General features: G+C 36.4%; 1 protein-coding gene across 3 annotated transcripts in view; it reads right to left on the reverse strand.

Moving 5' to 3' along the window:
- Position 1: 1 nt before the first annotated feature.
- Positions 2–18,655, reverse strand: part of LOC131938283 (gelsolin-like protein 1) — a 29,979-nt gene continuing 11,325 nt past the window's right edge. The window contains exons 1-14 of one of the 3 annotated variants that reach the window (XM_059296259.1): positions 9,353–9,458; positions 7,961–7,995; positions 6,429–6,509; positions 4,302–4,375; positions 3,571–3,645; positions 2,896–2,967; positions 2,298–2,425; positions 1,870–1,978; positions 1,601–1,711; positions 1,308–1,388; positions 975–1,057; positions 765–843; positions 526–621; positions 2–148 (exon numbers count right to left, since the gene is read on the reverse strand). In XM_059296259.1, coding sequence (XP_059152242.1) covers positions 53–148; positions 526–621; positions 765–843; positions 975–1,057; positions 1,308–1,388; positions 1,601–1,711; positions 1,870–1,978; positions 2,298–2,425; positions 2,896–2,967; positions 3,571–3,645; positions 4,302–4,375; positions 6,429–6,509; positions 7,961–7,967 — 1,092 coding nt within the window. In that variant the 5' untranslated portion in view covers positions 7,968–7,995; positions 9,353–9,458 and the 3' untranslated portion in view covers positions 2–52. Of the gene's footprint in view, positions 149–525; positions 622–764; positions 844–974; positions 1,058–1,307; positions 1,389–1,600; positions 1,712–1,869; positions 1,979–2,297; positions 2,426–2,895; positions 2,968–3,570; positions 3,646–4,301; positions 4,376–6,428; positions 6,510–7,960; positions 7,996–8,852; positions 8,909–9,352; positions 9,459–18,655 lie in introns of those variants that run through there. The other 2 variants (XM_059296256.1, XM_059296257.1) reach the window with 2 other exon arrangements.

Here is an 18,655-nt window from a genome sequence, read left to right on the forward strand (position 1 = left end):
AAAAATTAAAAACTGAATGCAGACTTTTTACTGCCTTGCATGTACAAACAGCTTATGCAGCTATTGCTGTTTCAAAGGCCTTCACTGATCTACCCTCACTGAGGCAGCAGACGGGTACTAATGGGTGATCAGTTCTCTGCAAGTACGACTGTAGAGTAAAACAAACACATTGTTAGTCATCAACCACTGCTATTGTAATGACATTCTCATAGAAATACAGAAAACTTTTATGCTTATAATATACACAATTTATATGAAAGCTGGTAGAATCCAACATCAAGTTAACTTTACGAATCTATTGTGTGGTGAATATATAATGTAAAAACATTTTTCAATACATTTAAAAAAATAAAATCCTGTGAATTTACCAGCATTTAAACACAACAGTCTAATCAAGTTTTGAATGATACCAAGCTTGGAGGTATTATTTAAGAAAAGCTATAAACAAATTTGTCCATCATTTAAAGGTAAATTTTAATACATAGAAATTACAAACTGGCACTAAGAACTATTGACTCCACTTACATGAGCATATGCCAAGGCATTTTTTTTCTCTGAGACAGTAGTTTGTTTTCCAATCCAGACAAAGACCTCAGATTTGGTGTCCAATATGAAGACATCCTGTTGACATATCACATTCTCAAATACAAACATTCAACAAAGCTCAGGTCATTTTACACGTTCAATGAAAAATAAAAAATAATGTGAATAAAGAGAAGACCATGAAATATAGATGTAAAGTTTAAAAAAAAAGGTTATCTTACCTTGGTATCAAAGTCAGATTTCCTGATAACACCAGATTTTTCTAGGGAGAAATTTAAAGCTCCTGTTGCATCAGACAGCCTGCAAAGAGTTAACAATATTTGTTGTTTATATAGACCAGTAGAGTTCAGTTCCACACTTTACTGTTTCACTTTTTGAACACATTTCTTACTGCGAATATGAAAAACATGAGACTAAGAAATGAAACAAACCTAAACAGTTCCACAGTTCTGTCTGCTGCCTTGAAGTCATGGAGCTCTTCATTTTGTTCATCAAGATAGCTAAGAAATTCAGTCTATAAAGATGTAAACATTGAAATATATCACAATTAGCGAACAAATTCTGCCTATAAGGATGTAAACATTGAAATATATATATATATATATATATATATATATATATATATATATATATATATATATATATATATATATATATATAATAGTTCAGCCTGTACATTATCTATCAGTTTATAGATTTTAAATTTGAACTTTAGTAGCTTACAGATAAAGTTGCAACCAATGCTAATGATAACTAGTACATACATCTTCTGCCCCATCATCCAGGACTTCTGATTGTGGTTTTCCACACCTTTCCTCAATAATTCCTTTTAGATACCTCATTGCCTGATGAATAAAAATAAAGTTTTGAGGCTTTTATCAAGCACATTTCATTGAAAAATCTGAGTATAGGTTCCTTTAAATAATTCAAACTGTTCAAAACCATTGTAGTAAAACAATATAATTTCCAAAAGAGCAGAATTTCAATTACAGTTATTTCTTATTCAATAAGTCACAATTTTAGAAGAAGATTAAATAAAAATATTTTGAGTTCGTACATTGAATCGTTCATCTTTATTGCTGCCAGAACCATTCCACTGGATGAGCCGAAGTCCAAGGTCAAGGATGTAAACATCAGAGTTATCAAGTACACTCCGATTGCGTTGTATCTGGGGTAAACAGAGCTAGGTTATTTCAAGTTTTACATTTTTCTCTACTAATACACAAGACAAGTGCGTACAGGACATAAGTTTTAGGCATATTCTAAATTTTAAAACAATAGAAATTTTTTTTTTGAATACTTAAAGGGTACAATGTTCTATATTACCTCTTTGACACAAACTCCAAACTTATCACCATGGAAATGTAAAAGTCTGGGCCGATATTCAGTTGGCTTCACTTGTCTAAAGCCACTGTCTGCTCCTCCTTTCAGCAGTCTGAAATTTGGAACAATGTCAACTATTCAATTAGGGTCATCCGTTAATATGTCGCACCCCTAGGGTAGGGTAGGGTGTTCAACGTTTGTAAAAAGTAAATGTTTAAACAGAACTTGTGCAGATATATCACATTTGAAAAAGATGGTGCAGTCTGAAGGTAGTCTGACATTTGTTATGAAGCGTGAGAAAAATGTGTTTTCAATTTATAAAATTGAATAAAAATGAAGTTTCTAGCTAATTAATTTTTAATTATAACTTAATTTCTGTGAGTTTTCTTCAAAAGAACTGATCTCACACAAAAACTGTAAAAACAACTCACTGAATAGTTTTGAAATAAGACCTAAAAAGGTCAGATTCATATCCCTGAACTTCCCTGTGTTGAATGGGAACATCATCCAACAACGTGTCTAGTTCAACAGTTTTGTAGGCAGCTGTACCATATTCATCCTGTTTTCAAGTTATCATAATACATTATATTTTATTTCAATGTCATAATGCAATTTTAAGTTATCATAGTACATTATACTTTATCAGAAAGTCATAATTCAATTTTAACCTTATCTTTAAAGAACATTGTGATATTTTAAATTTAATTTCATAGCATCAATTCAAAAATTAACAAGCCTTGAGATTTCCTCTATAATATTGAAATGTAGGTACATTTTTTTTTTTTGATTTTCAGAGATTTTGTGGGTTCTTAGGACAGGGCTTTTTAGATAATTGTTTCATTTAAGTCAACAAAACAACACAACTCTACATTTTGAGAGCAGATTATTAACTAGCTGCAACAGGTGTTCTAGTAAACTTATGAGTAACACAACAACAAAGCATTTTATTCATTGAAGGTATGCCTGTAGCATAATGGAAATTTTATGTTAATTCTTACAGACAGAGGAATCTAGTTATGTGTATGTTACCTGTGTGCTGTATCTTCCAATCCAAAAATGAACATCATATAATAACTGGTCATTACCTGGTTCTTTGTAGGTCTGTAGAACAGATAGAGACAAAACAATGAAAAAGGAAGGGAAATAAGTCATTTCTTTATTATGCATTTTTTAGTCTTTACAGAATTTTTTTTTTTTAAAAGTTAAAAAATTATTTTCTAGATTAATTTACATAAAATTAAAATATTTCAAATTATTGTATTTAATAATGGGAAACTGCTTTACATGGGACAAAAATATATTTCTAATATTTCAAATAGCCCTGTTTATAAATTTGAACTAATGAAGTGAGTTGGTTGACTTGAGCAATCCCTCTTTGACCCACCATTAAACTCAACTTTTGTGCTATTTTATTACAGCCCTGCTTCATCTACAGGGATAACAGTAAAGAAGAACACACTTTCCTTGATGTTAAAAACTACATTTTATTAGTTTGTCTTTTCCAGCTTCACTTATCATTGTTATAAAAAAAATGTTATGGGACTACCCTGGTACCAATAGGGTCAACTATTTCACAAGTTGCCTGTTGATATCCACAAGTCATAAAAATACATATATACCCATTTGTTAAAAAGTCCTTTCTAAGAAGCTAGAAAGATATATGTAGACTTATTTAGAATAATGTATGAGTCACCGTACACTTACATTTAGAATAATGTATGAATCGCCTTCATAAAATTTACCATAGTCTTCCTTTGGCCAAGCTGTGACCTTAAATTTCTATTCAGGATAAAATGTATTTGATTCAATCACAGCATGGAAAAATATAAAAATATTGAAGTGTTAAAACTGTAATTATTACACAAAAACAAACACACACTTACCCACCCACAGAGAGCTAAAGGAATAATTGTGTCAAGATTATCCACCCCCCCCCCCCCACACACACACACATATATACACCACATTCAAAATTTACAAGGTCCTAACATTTAATAATAAAACTCATGGAACTTCCTTGTTAAGTGAATTACTTTTAATGTAACAGGATATAGATGTTATAACAGTATTAAATTATGTAACAAGATATAGTTGATATTACAATATTAGATTTTATAACAATATATTATTATATAGGTAATGCAAAAATTTAACATTGCAAGCAAAGTAAATTAGCATTTCAAATGTATGAAAATGTTATAAATTGTAATTTTAAAAATAAAAAATTATGTGTATGTATAGGCATGTAGGCCTACATATGTATAAATATATAATGCACATGGTATACATGACAAAGTATGATTTTTAACCACCTAGCCACCCCACTTAGGCCTCTAAGCTAACAATATTTTCACAGACCAGAGATTAACCCTTTTAGACTTAATAATAGACTTATGTGCATGAGCCCAAAATGGCAATGAGTTTGATAAACTGACCACAATTCTCCAGATCTGTAGGCCAACTTTTTTACCAGCATCCTTCCAGGCAGGTTCGGTTTGTGCAGATTCCTCTACAAATGGTAATGGTAATGTTAGGATATGTTAATCAAACGTGATCACAGTATGTAAAGGAAAACGGGAGAGTGGGGGGGGGGGGGAGAGGGGACTTTTATGATAATATTAAATAATTCAGTAAGGTCAAGGTCGCTAGAAAACAATTAATTTTAATAATTATGGTTGTTATTAATTATATCCCTTTTTTTTAGCAATCAAATGAGGGAGAGGTAACTGAAGTGAGGGGGAGTGGGTTTTTTTGAAATGATGGGAGGGGTGGGGAGGGGGGAGATAACTACAGTCGGAATGTGATGTCATTAATGGACGACAAACAAAATCATCATGCACTTATAATGTGGTGCATCTTTGTTTACACCCAGTAGTTTTGACGACACGTGCGACTTGTGAACGGACACAAAGTTTTCTCATCTGGCATGATGGGAAAACTTACTTCCGGGTTGCACGGATGCAACAACACAATTCTCAACTCGAGGCCCGAACAAGTCTAGTCAGCATGACGTGTAGGATGGTCCTGTACAATACTGTACATTATTCATGCCTGAGATGCTCGCTCGTCACGTGATCCAGTAGTGGGGGAATAAATTCTCGTGACCCCAATCAAAGTTGATGAACAATGGTAGAACATGTAGGCCTGGGTCTAATTAGTTGAAGTTTTAATGGCATTACTTTCAATTTAAATCTAGGGTCTGGTTATGACGTCAGCCGAAAACGACCAACATCATCCCTTAGGGGTCGTCCATAAATGACGTCACACTCATGGGGGGGGGGTCCGTAATTAATTTTGTGACGGTGTGTGACGAGCGGGAGGGGTTCAGATGGTGTGACGTCACTATTTTGCATTATAAAAAAAGCAGAGTTTAAAAACGAGTTTTAGCCGTTATTTCGCGTTTTAGAAAACGGTTTTAATAAATTGTAATAGGAATTTATCAAAATACTCTATGTTGGCAGAGTTCTGACAAGATTTTGGAAAATCGATGTTTTAAGAAAAATTCAACATCAATTTTGAGGGGGGTAGTAGGCTGAGGTGTGACGCCATTTTCGGGGAGGGGGTCTGGCTTTTTGTGATGACGTGTGACGGAGGGGAGGGGGGAGGTAAGACTATCATCTTTCGCCAACGACCAACATCTCCCGATAGCGCCAACTACTGAAAAGTATTCCCAATATTTATCTATAAAAATCTTTAACAACGGGCATCCCTATTCCAGAAACCTAAACCTAAAGTTTCAGTATGGTTATGTGATCCCGTTGTGCGAGTAGATTGAATCAATAAAAGCAAAAAATAAACAAACATTAACACGATGAAAGAAAACAACACTAAAGCCTGCACATAGCCACACAAAAAACAGCACAAAGCTGTACAACCCGCATTAAAGTCTGGAAATAAACAAGTATCACAATGGTGGGTACATTAGATTTATACTACTGAACTTTTTATGTAAGGCCAATATGGCGACAAGATTTTATGCACCGTGCTGGTTCCTTCAAAAAAGTACTGAGCTTAGATCCAAATTGTGGAAATGTTGTTTTTTTTACTGTAGCGAACCCAACAAAAACAGCAATGTCACTGAATGTGTAGCAATCAGGTGTGTTGGCTATCGGCGTCACTGTGGCGTCAGGTGCGTCTTCTGGTGTGGGGATAACGAAACACGTGTGTCGTTAGTGTAGGCCTATTAGTTATAGTTGGGTATCATCATTGTAGGTCAAAAGTTGGGTACCATCACTGTAGGCCTATTGGTTATCGTTGGGTATCATCATTGTAGGTCTATAGTTGGGTACCATCATTGTATTGTAGGTCTATAGTTGGGTACCATCATTGTAGGCCTATTAGTTATCGTTGGGTATCATCATTGTAGGTCTATAGTTGGGTACCATCATTGTAGGCCTATTAGTTATCGTTGGGTATCATCATTGTATGACTATTGGCTATAGTTTGTTACCCCCCACCCCCCCAATCTCTGTGTAGTGAGTAAACAATATTAAAGCAATATTCTCAGTACCAAACATCTAACACAAGATAATTGAGCTGATTAAATAAATTAAAAAACTTACTTTTGACATTTTTTTCTGTTTCTGAACCAAAGAGAGCCAAATTAGAGTCCTTCCAGTCGTATTCCTTTGGCTTGATCAGACCTATAGAGCAGAGAATGTAACATAGTGGTCATCACAAGCTTTTTCATCACAAGCTTTTATAAAGATATCAATGTAACATAGTGCTCATCACAAGCTTTTATAAAGATATCAATGTAACATAGTGCTCATCACAAGCTTTTATAAAGATATCAATGTAACATAGTGCTCATCACAAGCTTTTATAAAGATATCAATGTAACATAGTGCTCATCACAAGCTTTTATAAAGATATCAATGTAACATAGTGCTCATCACAAGCTTTTATAAAGATATCAATGTAACATAGTGCTCATCACAAGCTTTTATAAAGATATCAATGTAACATAGTGCTCATCACAAGCTTTTATAAAGATATCAATGTAACATAGTGCTCATCACAAGCTTTTATAAAGATATCAATGTAACATAGTGCTCATCACAAGCTTTTATAAAGATATCAATGTAACATAGTGCTCATCACAAGCTTTTATAAAGATATCAATGTAACATAGTGCTCATCACAAGCTTTTATAAAGATATCAATGTAACATAGTGCTCATCACAAGCTTTTCAAAAGGAATCAGTTCTGTTTTGATAAAGTTATACATATACATTGGGAACCCAAGACTATTAAAATGTTTATTTTTTTACACAATGTTGTTGTATATTTGCATTATGCAAGACATTGTGTACGTTGGCGTGTGTGGTGTGATTGAAGAATGCTTGATCAGCAATGTTTGCTTCTAAACAATTAACTTCTATTGTACCCCGATACATTTTGGCGACCTTCTAACACGCAGGCCTAAAACATTAATTAACTTTTAGATTTTTTTTATCACAGCTAAACAAACATTAATTAACATTTAGATGTTTTAATCACAGCTAAGTAAACAAAGACCTGCCTAGCTGAGACGTGCGCTGCCTACACACCCAGGAGTCACAGAAAAAAAAAATTCTCTACAGCTCCTAGACGGTGTTCTATACATGCCCTGACACTACATACACTCCAGCCATATCGTATGTCGGCAGATGTTATGTTGTATACATCGACTTTATTTTGTGACTGCTTCAAACTCTAGTGAACCCTTTCACACAATTCCCAAAAAGTTCTCTATGTACACAGTCTAGCGGAAGTTGCAAATATCTCAATGTCTAATAACTTCAAAGTTTCTATGTACATATTCTAGTGAAATATCTCACACAACAAAGGCACAGAACCAGCAAATAGGCACAGGTTATCGCCCTTTAAATGCGTAGTTTTTAGATGAATGAGTAGAGAAAAAAATGTGTTTTGATCGGTTTCTGTATTAGAAGCTCTAATACTAACTTATATATTATTACATTCACTGGTAACACCGATAGATGATGTTATAAAATGCTTTGTAAAATATTTTAAAAGATAAACTTAAAAAGGTGCTAACTAGAAGATTTATACCGCCACAGATACAACATATTGAGAAGAAATTTATTACCTGACATTGTTGTTTCTAGCACAAGCTTGGTGGTTCTGTAGAGGAAATAACAGACAATTTATCAGTCAAAGAAAACACAGGCAACCCCAACCACACAAGCAAAGAAGTGATTTCTTCAAGTAGAATTCTTGATGTACAAACACAGACAAAGAAGTGAAATACTTCAACAGAATTCTTCAGGCCATTTACCTTCCTGCTTAGCATTGCCTTCGAGAAAAGCCAAACCCGAATCCCCAGAACTAAATCAAGTATCACTAAATGTTTATGTTGTGTATCCCACAATACCCCATTCAACAAATACACATATATCCATCGAAATATAGCATATATATATATATATATATATATATATATATATATATATATATATATATATATATATATAACGTAATGTAACATAAAATAACATAATATAATATATACTTTACAAGAATATAACTCCAAGGGTATGGACATCACTAATGAAATAATAACGGGAAAGATAAAAAAAAATGGGGGGAGATGGCCACTTTTAATCATAGTCTGCTCGGTGAAGATTTTAGCCTTCTGTGAACTCCGACAATTTAAAAAAAATGATCTTAACTCAACAGATTAAAATATAAAGCATAATCGGATCGGGATAGGGGATTAGTCTCCAGGATCATGAGCAGCAGGGATTGAATAATGCTGAACTTGGCTTAGAGTGAAACAGGGTACGTAACTGTGTAGTCAACAGAACAGGGTACATAACTCTGTAATCTGCATAACAAGGTACATAACAAATGTATGCTGAAAGGGGAGGTAAATCGTTACATGAACGCTGAGACAACATGTCGAAATAGGGTGAAGAAAGGACACGCGGATGTAAAATTATGTTTCAAGGCAAGTTTTTTGTCACAATACATGACCTAACGCAATCAAATTAGGAGTCACAAACATTGGTTAGATTAAAGAAGAACTTACGCAATCAAATTAGGATTCACAAACATTAGTTAGATTAAAGAAGAACTTACGCAATCAAATTAGGAGTCACAAACATTAGTTAGATTAGAGAAGAACTTACGCAACCAAATTAGGAGTCACAAACATGGGTTAGATTAGAGAAGAACTTACGCAACCAAATTAGGAGTCACAAACATTAGTTAGATTAGAGAAGAACTTACGCAACCAAATTAGGAGTCACAAACATGGGTTAGATTAGAGAAGAACTTACGCAATCAAATTAGGAGTCACAAACATTAGTTAGATTAGAGAAGAACTTACGCAACCAAATTAGGAGTCACAAACATGGGTTAGATTAGAGAAGAACTTACGCAATCAAATTAGGAGTCACAAACATTAGTTAGATTAGAGAAGAACTTACGCAACCAAATTAGGAGTCACAAACATGGGTTAGATTAGAGAAGAACTTACGCAATCAAATTAGGAGTCACAAACACGTGTCAGAGTCACAAAATGTCTCGGTATTGTTGAGTTTACTGTCATTGAACAACAAAAAAAAAAGACTTTAAGATAACTTGACTACAAATAACAAAACTAAAAAACTGGACCAAAATTTACACGGAACTAGATAAGGCACTGAAACAAAGTGGACCGAGATAACAAAAGGACCCCCCTCCCATTCACTCTTATCAAAAGTGAGGGGGGGGGGGGTCGCGCCCCAGGAGAATCAAGGGCAAGAACTCTTAGTTTTTTTAACAAGCTTTTATTCAATATTGTGATCGTTTCAAGTCAAGCCAGTGATAAAGTGAACCTTCTGCTGCTGCGTCGTGTCTTGAACAAGTGATATGTGATGGCTCTTATGTTCTATATATGGTTTTTTTTTATGTGCTGTGTATTTCACTTATGTTCTATATCTTTTTTATGTGCTGTGTATTTCACATACCACACACTTATGGCAGACCACCAACTTGTGACAGTGACAGACCACCCACTTGTGACAGTGACAGACCACCCACTTGTGACAGTGACAGACCACCCACTTGTGACAGTGACAGACCACCCACTTGTGACAGTGACAGACAACCCACTTGTGACAGACCACCCACTTGTGACAGTGACAGACCACCCACTTGTGACAGTGACAGACCACCCACTTGTGACAGACCACCCACTTGTGACAGTGACAGACCACCCACTTGTGACAGTGACAGACCACCCACTTGTGACAGACCACCCACTTGTGACAGTGACAGACCACCCACTTGTGACAGTGACAGACCACCCACTTGTGACAGTGACAGACCACCCACTTGTGACAGTGACAGACCACCCACTTGTGACAGTGACAGACCACCCACATGTGACAGTGACAGACCACCCACTTGTGACAGTGACAGACCACCCACTTGTGACAGTGACAGACCACCCACTTGTGAGTCAGGTGTATTTGTTTGCTCACGAGGCTGATAGATAAGTGACGTCAAACGTTTAAAAGATATGGTGAGTCACATTTAGATATGTGTGGGGGGGGGGGGGGGGGGAAATGTGGGTATTGGTATTTTGTTCTACGTAAAAAAAAAAGAGTGAATCACCTGCCGATGTAAACTAGCAAAATTTTTGGTGGAGGGAAACGATTCACTGGTATTCTATCAGCGTGAAGGGAGGTAATGGGTGGGCCTTGCCTATATCTAGTGTGGCGGAACTGACGTATGTCAATAGAATCATGAAGACAATTTTAATCAGTCACAGATCGTTCGTTCGCTGGCTAGACACAGTCAAACATCTCTTCACACCCTAGAAAGATAAAGTACCATTTGATCAATCAAATCGATTACCACTCGATTCCATCAGAACTCCAAAATCAATCTCTGTTCGGCCTTCGAACTTCATTGGTTTTTAATAAAAAAAAAATAAATCTACCAATTGGGCTAGAGTTGAAACCAGTGTCACTGCCACGCTTCAGTCTGTCAGGACAATGTCGCTGTCTCACGCGCGGTCTTCTCAGCCAGAGACCAAAAACAAAGACCACAAACACAGACCAAAAACAAAGACCACAAACACAGACCACAAACACAGACCAAAAACAAAGACCACAAACACAGACCAAAAACAAAGACCACAAACAAAGACCACAAACACAGACCAAAAACAAAGACCACAAACACAGACCAAAAACAAAGACCACAAACAAAAGACCAAAAACAAAGACAACAAAGACCACAAACAAAGACCACAAGCAAAGACCACAAACAAAGACCACAAAGAAAGACCACAGACACAGACCACAAACAAAAGACCACAAACAAAGACCACAAAGAAAAGACCACCAACAAAACCAAAAACGTCCTATCGTATGATGTTAATTCAGTAACTAGGCTTTAGCGTAAGGCCTTATTTCATATGAAGTAAATAGTATCTGTAAATATTATCTGTATTTCTTTAGTTAACATTGACTCGGTACCCATAAGAGCTGGATTAAACAGAGACAGTTTGACAGGCAACAGTACGCTCTACCACGCCGCCACATGATACTTCCAACTGGGTCATTCAATTTATCGTTCCTATAGCAACAGACATACAACTATCTACAAGCTAACAGACATACAACTATCTACAAGCTAACAGACATACAACTATCTACAAGCTAACAGACATACAACTATCTACAAGCTAACAGACATACAACTATCTACAAGCTAACAGACATACAACTATCTACAAGCTAACAGACATACAACTATCTACAAGATGTGTGATGGTAGGTCACGTGCTATTACGTGTAGACCGCTAATACATGTGTAGGCAATGGTTAGCTAAGTATTAAGCCATGTGTAGAGAAGTAATGCATTGTGTAGGTAGACAGTAGTGTTTGATGAGGTTTGTTGTGTAGGATTATCGCACACAGTACAGATAGCTGCTCACACGGTGGCGCCACCTGTTGGTGAACAGAGCGACAGCTAGACAATGGCTGATTACAGTTAGCCAGGGAGACAATTATACAAGACACACCTCCATTGATTAGGACAGTTGTAAAACCATCGTAAAGTTACAGGATTAGATTGATAAAATATCGATAATATGTCAAAATACTGGCTTCGATGCGAACAAAATAAGTGAAAAACAAAAGTAATTTCCAAGTTGGAAAACGTAAGAGTTATCTCAACAGAACTAATGCAAGATTTAAACGTTTATCCTTTCATAGCTATACAATGCAGAAAACCAACGCGGTACCTAAAGAGACTAGTGTTTCTTTCAGACATTTTCTCCGGAGTTAGTCCCCTGCTGTGAGCACTGTTTCTAGTCACTCCCCAGCTGTCTCTAGTCACTCCCCAGCTGTCTCTAGTCACTCCCCAGCTGTGTCACTCCCCATCTGTCTCTGGTCACTCCCCAGCTGTCTCAGGTCACTCCCCATCTGTCTCTAGTCACTCCCCATCTGTCTCTAGTCACTCCCCAGCTGTGTCACTCCCCATCTGTCTCTAGTCACTCCCCAGCTTTCTCAGGTCACTCCCCATCTGTCTCTAGTCACTCCCCAGCTGTGTCACTCCCCACCTGTCTCAGGTCACTCCCCATCTGTCTCTAGTCACTCCCCATCTGTCTCTAGTCACTCCCCATCTGTCTCTAGTCACTCCCCAGCTGTCTCTAGTCACTCCCCAGCTGTCTCTAGTCACTCCCCAGCTGTCTCTAGTCACTCCCCATCTGTCTCTAGTCACTCCCCATCTGTCTCTAGTCACTCCCCAGCTGTCTCTAGTCACTCCCCAGCTGTCTCTAGTCACTCCCCAGCTGTCTCTAGTCACTCCCCAGCTGTCTCTAGTCACTCCCCAGCTGTCTCTAGTCACTCCCCAGCTGTCTCTAGTCACTCCCCAGCTGTCTCTAGTCACTCCCCAGCTGTGTCACTCCCCAGCTGTCTCTAGTCACTCCCCAGCTGTCTCTGGTCACTCCCCAGCTGTCTCTGGTCACTCCCCATCTGTCTCTGGTCACTCCCCATCTGTCTCTGGTCACTCCCCACCTGTCTCTGGTCACTCCCCAGCTGTCTCTAGTCACTCCCCAGCTGTCTCTGGTCACTCCCCATCTGTCTCTGGTCACTCCCCACCTGTCTCTGGTCACTCCCCGGCTGTCTCTAGTCACTCCCCAGCTGTCTCTGGTCACTCCCCATCTGTCTCTGGTCACTCCCCACCTGTCTCTGGTCACTCCCCAGCTGTCTCTAGTCACTCCCCAGCTGTCTCTAGTCACTCCCCAGCAGTCTCTAGTCACTCCCCAGCTGTGTCACTCCCCAGCTGTCTCTAGTCACTCCCCATCTGTCTCTAGTCACTCCCCATCTGTCTCTGGTCACTCCCTAGCTGTCTCTAGTCACTCCCCAGCTGTGTCACTCCCCAGCTGTCTCTGGTCACTCCCCATCTGTCCCTGGTCACTCCCCAGCTGTCTCTAGTCACTCCCCAGCCTTGTCACTCCCCAGCTGTCTCTGGTCACTCCCCATCTGTCCTTGGTTACTCCCCATCTGTCCCTAGTCACTCCCCAGCTGTCTCTAGTCACTCCCCAGCTGTCTCTGGTCACTCCCCAGCTGTCTCTAGTCACTCCCCAGCCTTGTCACTCCCCAGCTGTCTCTGGTCACTCCCCATCTGTCCTTGGTTACTCCCCATCTGTCTCTGGTCACTCCCCAGCTGTCTCTAGTCACTCCCCATCTGTCTCTGGTCACTCCCGAGCTGTCATCACTATCTGTACCCGTAGAATAACGCAATATAAAATCGATAGAGATGAAAATCGATTCATTGTTTACTCATGGCTGTGTTTTAATGTTTGAGGTTTTAATTAAAATAATTCCCGCTCGACAGAAATGATCTGAACCACTGGATAACAAGACCCGCCCACTTTTTCTTTTCTCATCAATCAGCACAATACAATGACAATAGACAGAGCTCTTAAAATACTGTACACCTGTTTCTGCTAAGATCATTTTTCTGGCTACCCAACCTTTCCTTGCATCCGGGTACAACCAAGTTTTCCTTTTCTTCCGGGTCCAACCAAGGTTTTTCTTACTTTCTTCCTCCTTCTTGTTTCTGAATGAGGGCGAACTTTAATGACTCGAACATGTGACGTTCAGGTTAACAAGTGCGAGGCTACCTCTAAACCACGACATTACGTTTTGTACCGCTAGCATATTTTACCAGACTTGGATCCTGTGCTACCAGTTTGTATTGCTGACTGTGCTACCAGTTTGTATTGCTGACTGTGCTACCAGTTTGTATTGCTGACTGTGCTACCAGTTTGTATTGCTGACTGTGCTACCAGTTTGTATTGCTGACTGTGCTACCAGTTTGTATTGCTGACTGTGCTACCAGTTTGTATTGCTGACTGTGCTACCAGTTTGTATTGCTGACTGTGCTACCAGTTTGTATTGCTGACTGTGCTACCAGTTTGTATTGCTGACTGTGTTACCAGTTTGTATTGCTGACTGTGCTACTAGACCTTGGTGTATAGCTAAGCTACGTTTCTGTACAATTCTGTTTATATATTCCCCGAATCAGTGCAACCAATCTGTTTCTATATTCCCAAGAGACCCCGCAATTCCTAACAGATGCCGCATTGATTACCAAAAACGAGACGTATCTCGATTTTAAAAATACTCAGATAAGGAACCAGCAGACCTCATACGGCGCTGGCTTCGGAAATGGATATGTTTATCACGTGCAGTTATGCAAGATCCAGGATACTCTTCGCATTTTATCTTTTCTTCCAGACTTTTTTCTCCGGGGAGGCACTTGATATTTTCGGGTGGGGGGGTCAACATTTTCCGAGGGGGGGGGGGGGGGGGGGGGCGGACGGACACTAGTAAAAGTATATGTTTACTATATAAAATCCATCTCGTTCGGGGGGCGGTAGACCCTGAAGAGATGCCTGGAAGAAACTCTGCGCTCGAGCTAAATATGTCGACCTTAATTGGTTGCGTGGGTCTGAGAAATTCCATTAGCCATTCCACTTGAAAATAAACCGGTAGTGATCTCCCCTAAACTTTCTCGAATATTCTTATATAAAACAACAGGGGATGGTAACTGGGGATATAGTTATGATTTTTAATCCATTTTAAATACTTAAACTTTTAAAAATAGAATAGAATCTCAGTAAAAAACAATTGCGCACCAAGCGAACGCCTAATAAAGGTGTGTATAATAGTGCGCAATAGGTAGGAAAAGTGGTTCCAAAAGTGGTTCCACTTTGTGTTGCCAGAAAGCATATTTTTGAACCAAAATTGAATATTTTATAACATTTGTGAAATAAGTACAAAGTCACTTCCGGTTTTACTAAGGCTAGACATTTAAACACAAAATTACTAATAATATAATAGTAATTTACCAAACATTTTTATTTTTATTTGGATTAGTATAGTCAGGGTGTTGTGGTACAAGGGGATGTTATATTATTTAATATAAATAAACTACTAGGCTATATTCCATTGTAATAATAAGTAAAGCGTAATTAATATCAACATTTTACTATAGGCCTAATCAATCTAGATCGACCTCTGACTATGGGGTCATCTATTAACGATGTCACAACGATGCCAGACCTCACCCTTCCCCAAAAAAAGTAAACCTAAGACACCCCCCCCCTCCCCCGCTATTGCAGCGATTTTCATAAAATATTTAGACCTATGGGATTTTCCAACATTCAATGTAGGCCTATTGATGAATTATTTTATAACAATTTATAAAACAACTTTTAATAATGCAAATAAAGGCTTAAATTCAGTTTCTTAACATGAGTGTTTGTTGAACATGGAAAAATGTCATCTTACTTTCTGAACTCCCTCCCGCCCTTGACACAAAGGTCCAAATCTCCCACACCACCTCAAAGTCTGATGGACGACCACTACAGCATTTTGCTATTATTTATAGGATATTCATTAATTAGTCATACAAACCCAATTACATTTGTTGCTGTGATGGTATCTCTGTCATTACAATTATTAAATAGTTTATCTTAACTCAACATTTCCCCTAACCTCATTTGCTATAGCTGCCTATCCTTATAGAAAACATCTTTTCCTCAAATATCTGGAATGCATCTGATCAGCAACAATCTCCTTCTTTTGTAATATATAAACAATTACAACATGTTCATAAACTTGCACAGCCAATAACAACACATTACTAGGAAACAGGCAGTGATTATAGTTTGTTGTATTTGTGGTTGATGGTTAGTTATCAGCCATGCTTCACTAAGCCTGGTATACATTTATATGCTGGTATGGCTAGAATTGACAAAAACCCAATTTCTTGATTCTTCCCTTATCATTGTGTTTTACATCTATGATAGATATATGCAAATGTAAGACTTAGAGTGGGACTACATATTTGTGAACACATTTGCTAAAGCAAAAGTTCTTGAGTTGAAATTTTAATCCTTTAGGTTGTCTCTGATTCAAATTCAAAGCAGCTTTAATCTGACTGATTATAGACAGTAAAACTTAGTAAAAGCTGTTTGACATTTTGCTAACCATACAATTTATTAATATGGAGAGGCAACAAAACTAGGTGAAATCTACTTCAGCACCATATTCTTAAAAACTATTTATAGTTCGCTAGTTTAAGTTATTTATTGAATTAAGGTAGCAATAATTAGTTTCCGCTTACAGCAGCACACACAACCAGTGCTGAAAAAAAAATAAACATAACAAAATTTATGATTTTCTTTTTTTAATTACCATATTCATTCAGAACTAACATAATAAAAAATAGCTGTTCAATATGAACAAGTTTTCTTGGGTCCAACATGTATCCTTGGATCAGTTTTTAAATTGAGCTTCATCTTGACTTTTGTCTTCTCTGTATGCAGTTATATAATCCACAGTACCTAAAAAAACATAAATAAATTTCATAAACTGTTATATTAAACTCATTATGTTTACATACTTTCAACTCTTTATGTTATAGATAAAAATATTTGTCTGTCTTATAAAAATCATAAAGCAATGATGTGTATTTATGTATTGGATTGTATGGGCTATCTAACCATTACCATTCATTAAAAATATAGGTCTAATAGTTTACTTTTAATATTTTAATGTAAGGAGTTTGTCATTAAATACAATAGGCCTTCAAAAAGAGTCCAAAAGTCATGTATATATCATTAAAAAAAAAGAAAAAGGTATCAATAAAGATATACTTATGTTTAGCCACCTCAGGAATTAGTTGAAAATTGATATTCAAACTAGGCTACTATAACTATCATTAATTCATGCACATACTAAAATAAATATTAGAATAATTATATTAATTTGATTAGTAAGTTAATCCATCTATGACAAGTGACACCTTTTGGCTTTATCAACTATTCTGCATTTTAAGTTCTAAAGATCACTACATAAAACTAAGAGTAGACTAAGTCATATATTAAGTTAATTAAGTAGAACTAAAATAAGACAGCTATTTACTAGTAAGCCTACTCTTCTATTCAGTAATTTTTACTATTATTATTAGAGGCCTAAAATTACTGTTAGACTACTAATCTAGATTAAACTTAAATTTTGGATATTATTTAATGTACTAGTCTGTAACCTTTTATTTAGGCTACATGTAATTTTTACAGTTTAAAATTGTAGCCTTATTAAGCCTAGTTAACTTTTTTTAACTTACAAACTAATACTAAATACTACCTACCCTATCACAGGCCTACTAGACTACTACTGTACTAAGCTACTACATGTAAATATACAGTCTAGATAGGCCTACTGAAACTAAAATTAATATGACAACTGTAAAAATTAAGCATACTTTATTTTTTTCACAATACTATTTTAAGCCTATAGAGTATAGACCTACTGCTATTAAATATGAATCTATTAGTTATTAGACTAACATAAGTCATCATAAGTCTAATTAGTAATTACCTCTAACTAGACCCTAATCATAATAACAAAATGTAATTATCCTAAATAAAATGTATTTTGTACAGATCTAGTAGTTTAGTAAGTATTAACTATTAAAATTAAATTAATATAGAAATTATTGGCTTACTAAATAATTGATTCACTAATGTCATGATTTTGCAATTATGAGGTTGTGTGTATTATTATAATATACCTAGTAACTGTATAGAGTAACTATACTTACTAATACTACTAATATAGTATAGTAAATATATTTTAACAAGTAGGCTCTAACTAATTAGACTTTATTAGACTAGGTGTATGGTGGTGCCCTACTAACTAATTACTAAGGACTAAGATTATTACACTTATTAACTTAAAATACTTGAATTATTTAATATAGATTTTTATAAAATAGGCCTATATACTATATATCTATAACTTCTAGATCTAGACTAGAGTAGATCTCTACTACTTGACTTATAGATCTACCTAATAGATCTACTGACATACAATATAAAGTTACTTAACTAACTATAAGATCTATAGATTCTAGATCTAGTTAGTATGACACTATTACTATTACTCCTAGATCTAGATCTAAATCTAGTATTAGATTAGTATTAGATCTAGATCTAGATCTATATAAAAGTGTTAAGTTTATAAATAAGAATAGATCTAGATCTAGTATTTTTATATTTAATAAATAATTAAACATATTAAAAAGCCGTAACATACTAGTAACTAGATCTAGATCTACTACTAGAGTCTAGATTTAGACTTAACTAATAACTAGATCTAGACTCTAGCTAGATCTAGAATCTAGATTCTAGATATAATACTAAATACTTCTATCTAGATCTAGAAACTAGAATAGATCTCTAGACTAGTGTACTCCTCCTAGAATCTAG

The sequence above is a fragment of the Physella acuta genome, unplaced genomic scaffold (genome assembly GCF_028476545.2).
Source record: "Physella acuta isolate Inbredline_101_S28 unplaced genomic scaffold, ASM2847654v3 ptg000240l, whole genome shotgun sequence".
NCBI classification, from domain to species: Eukaryota; Metazoa; Mollusca; class Gastropoda; family Physidae; genus Physella; species Physella acuta.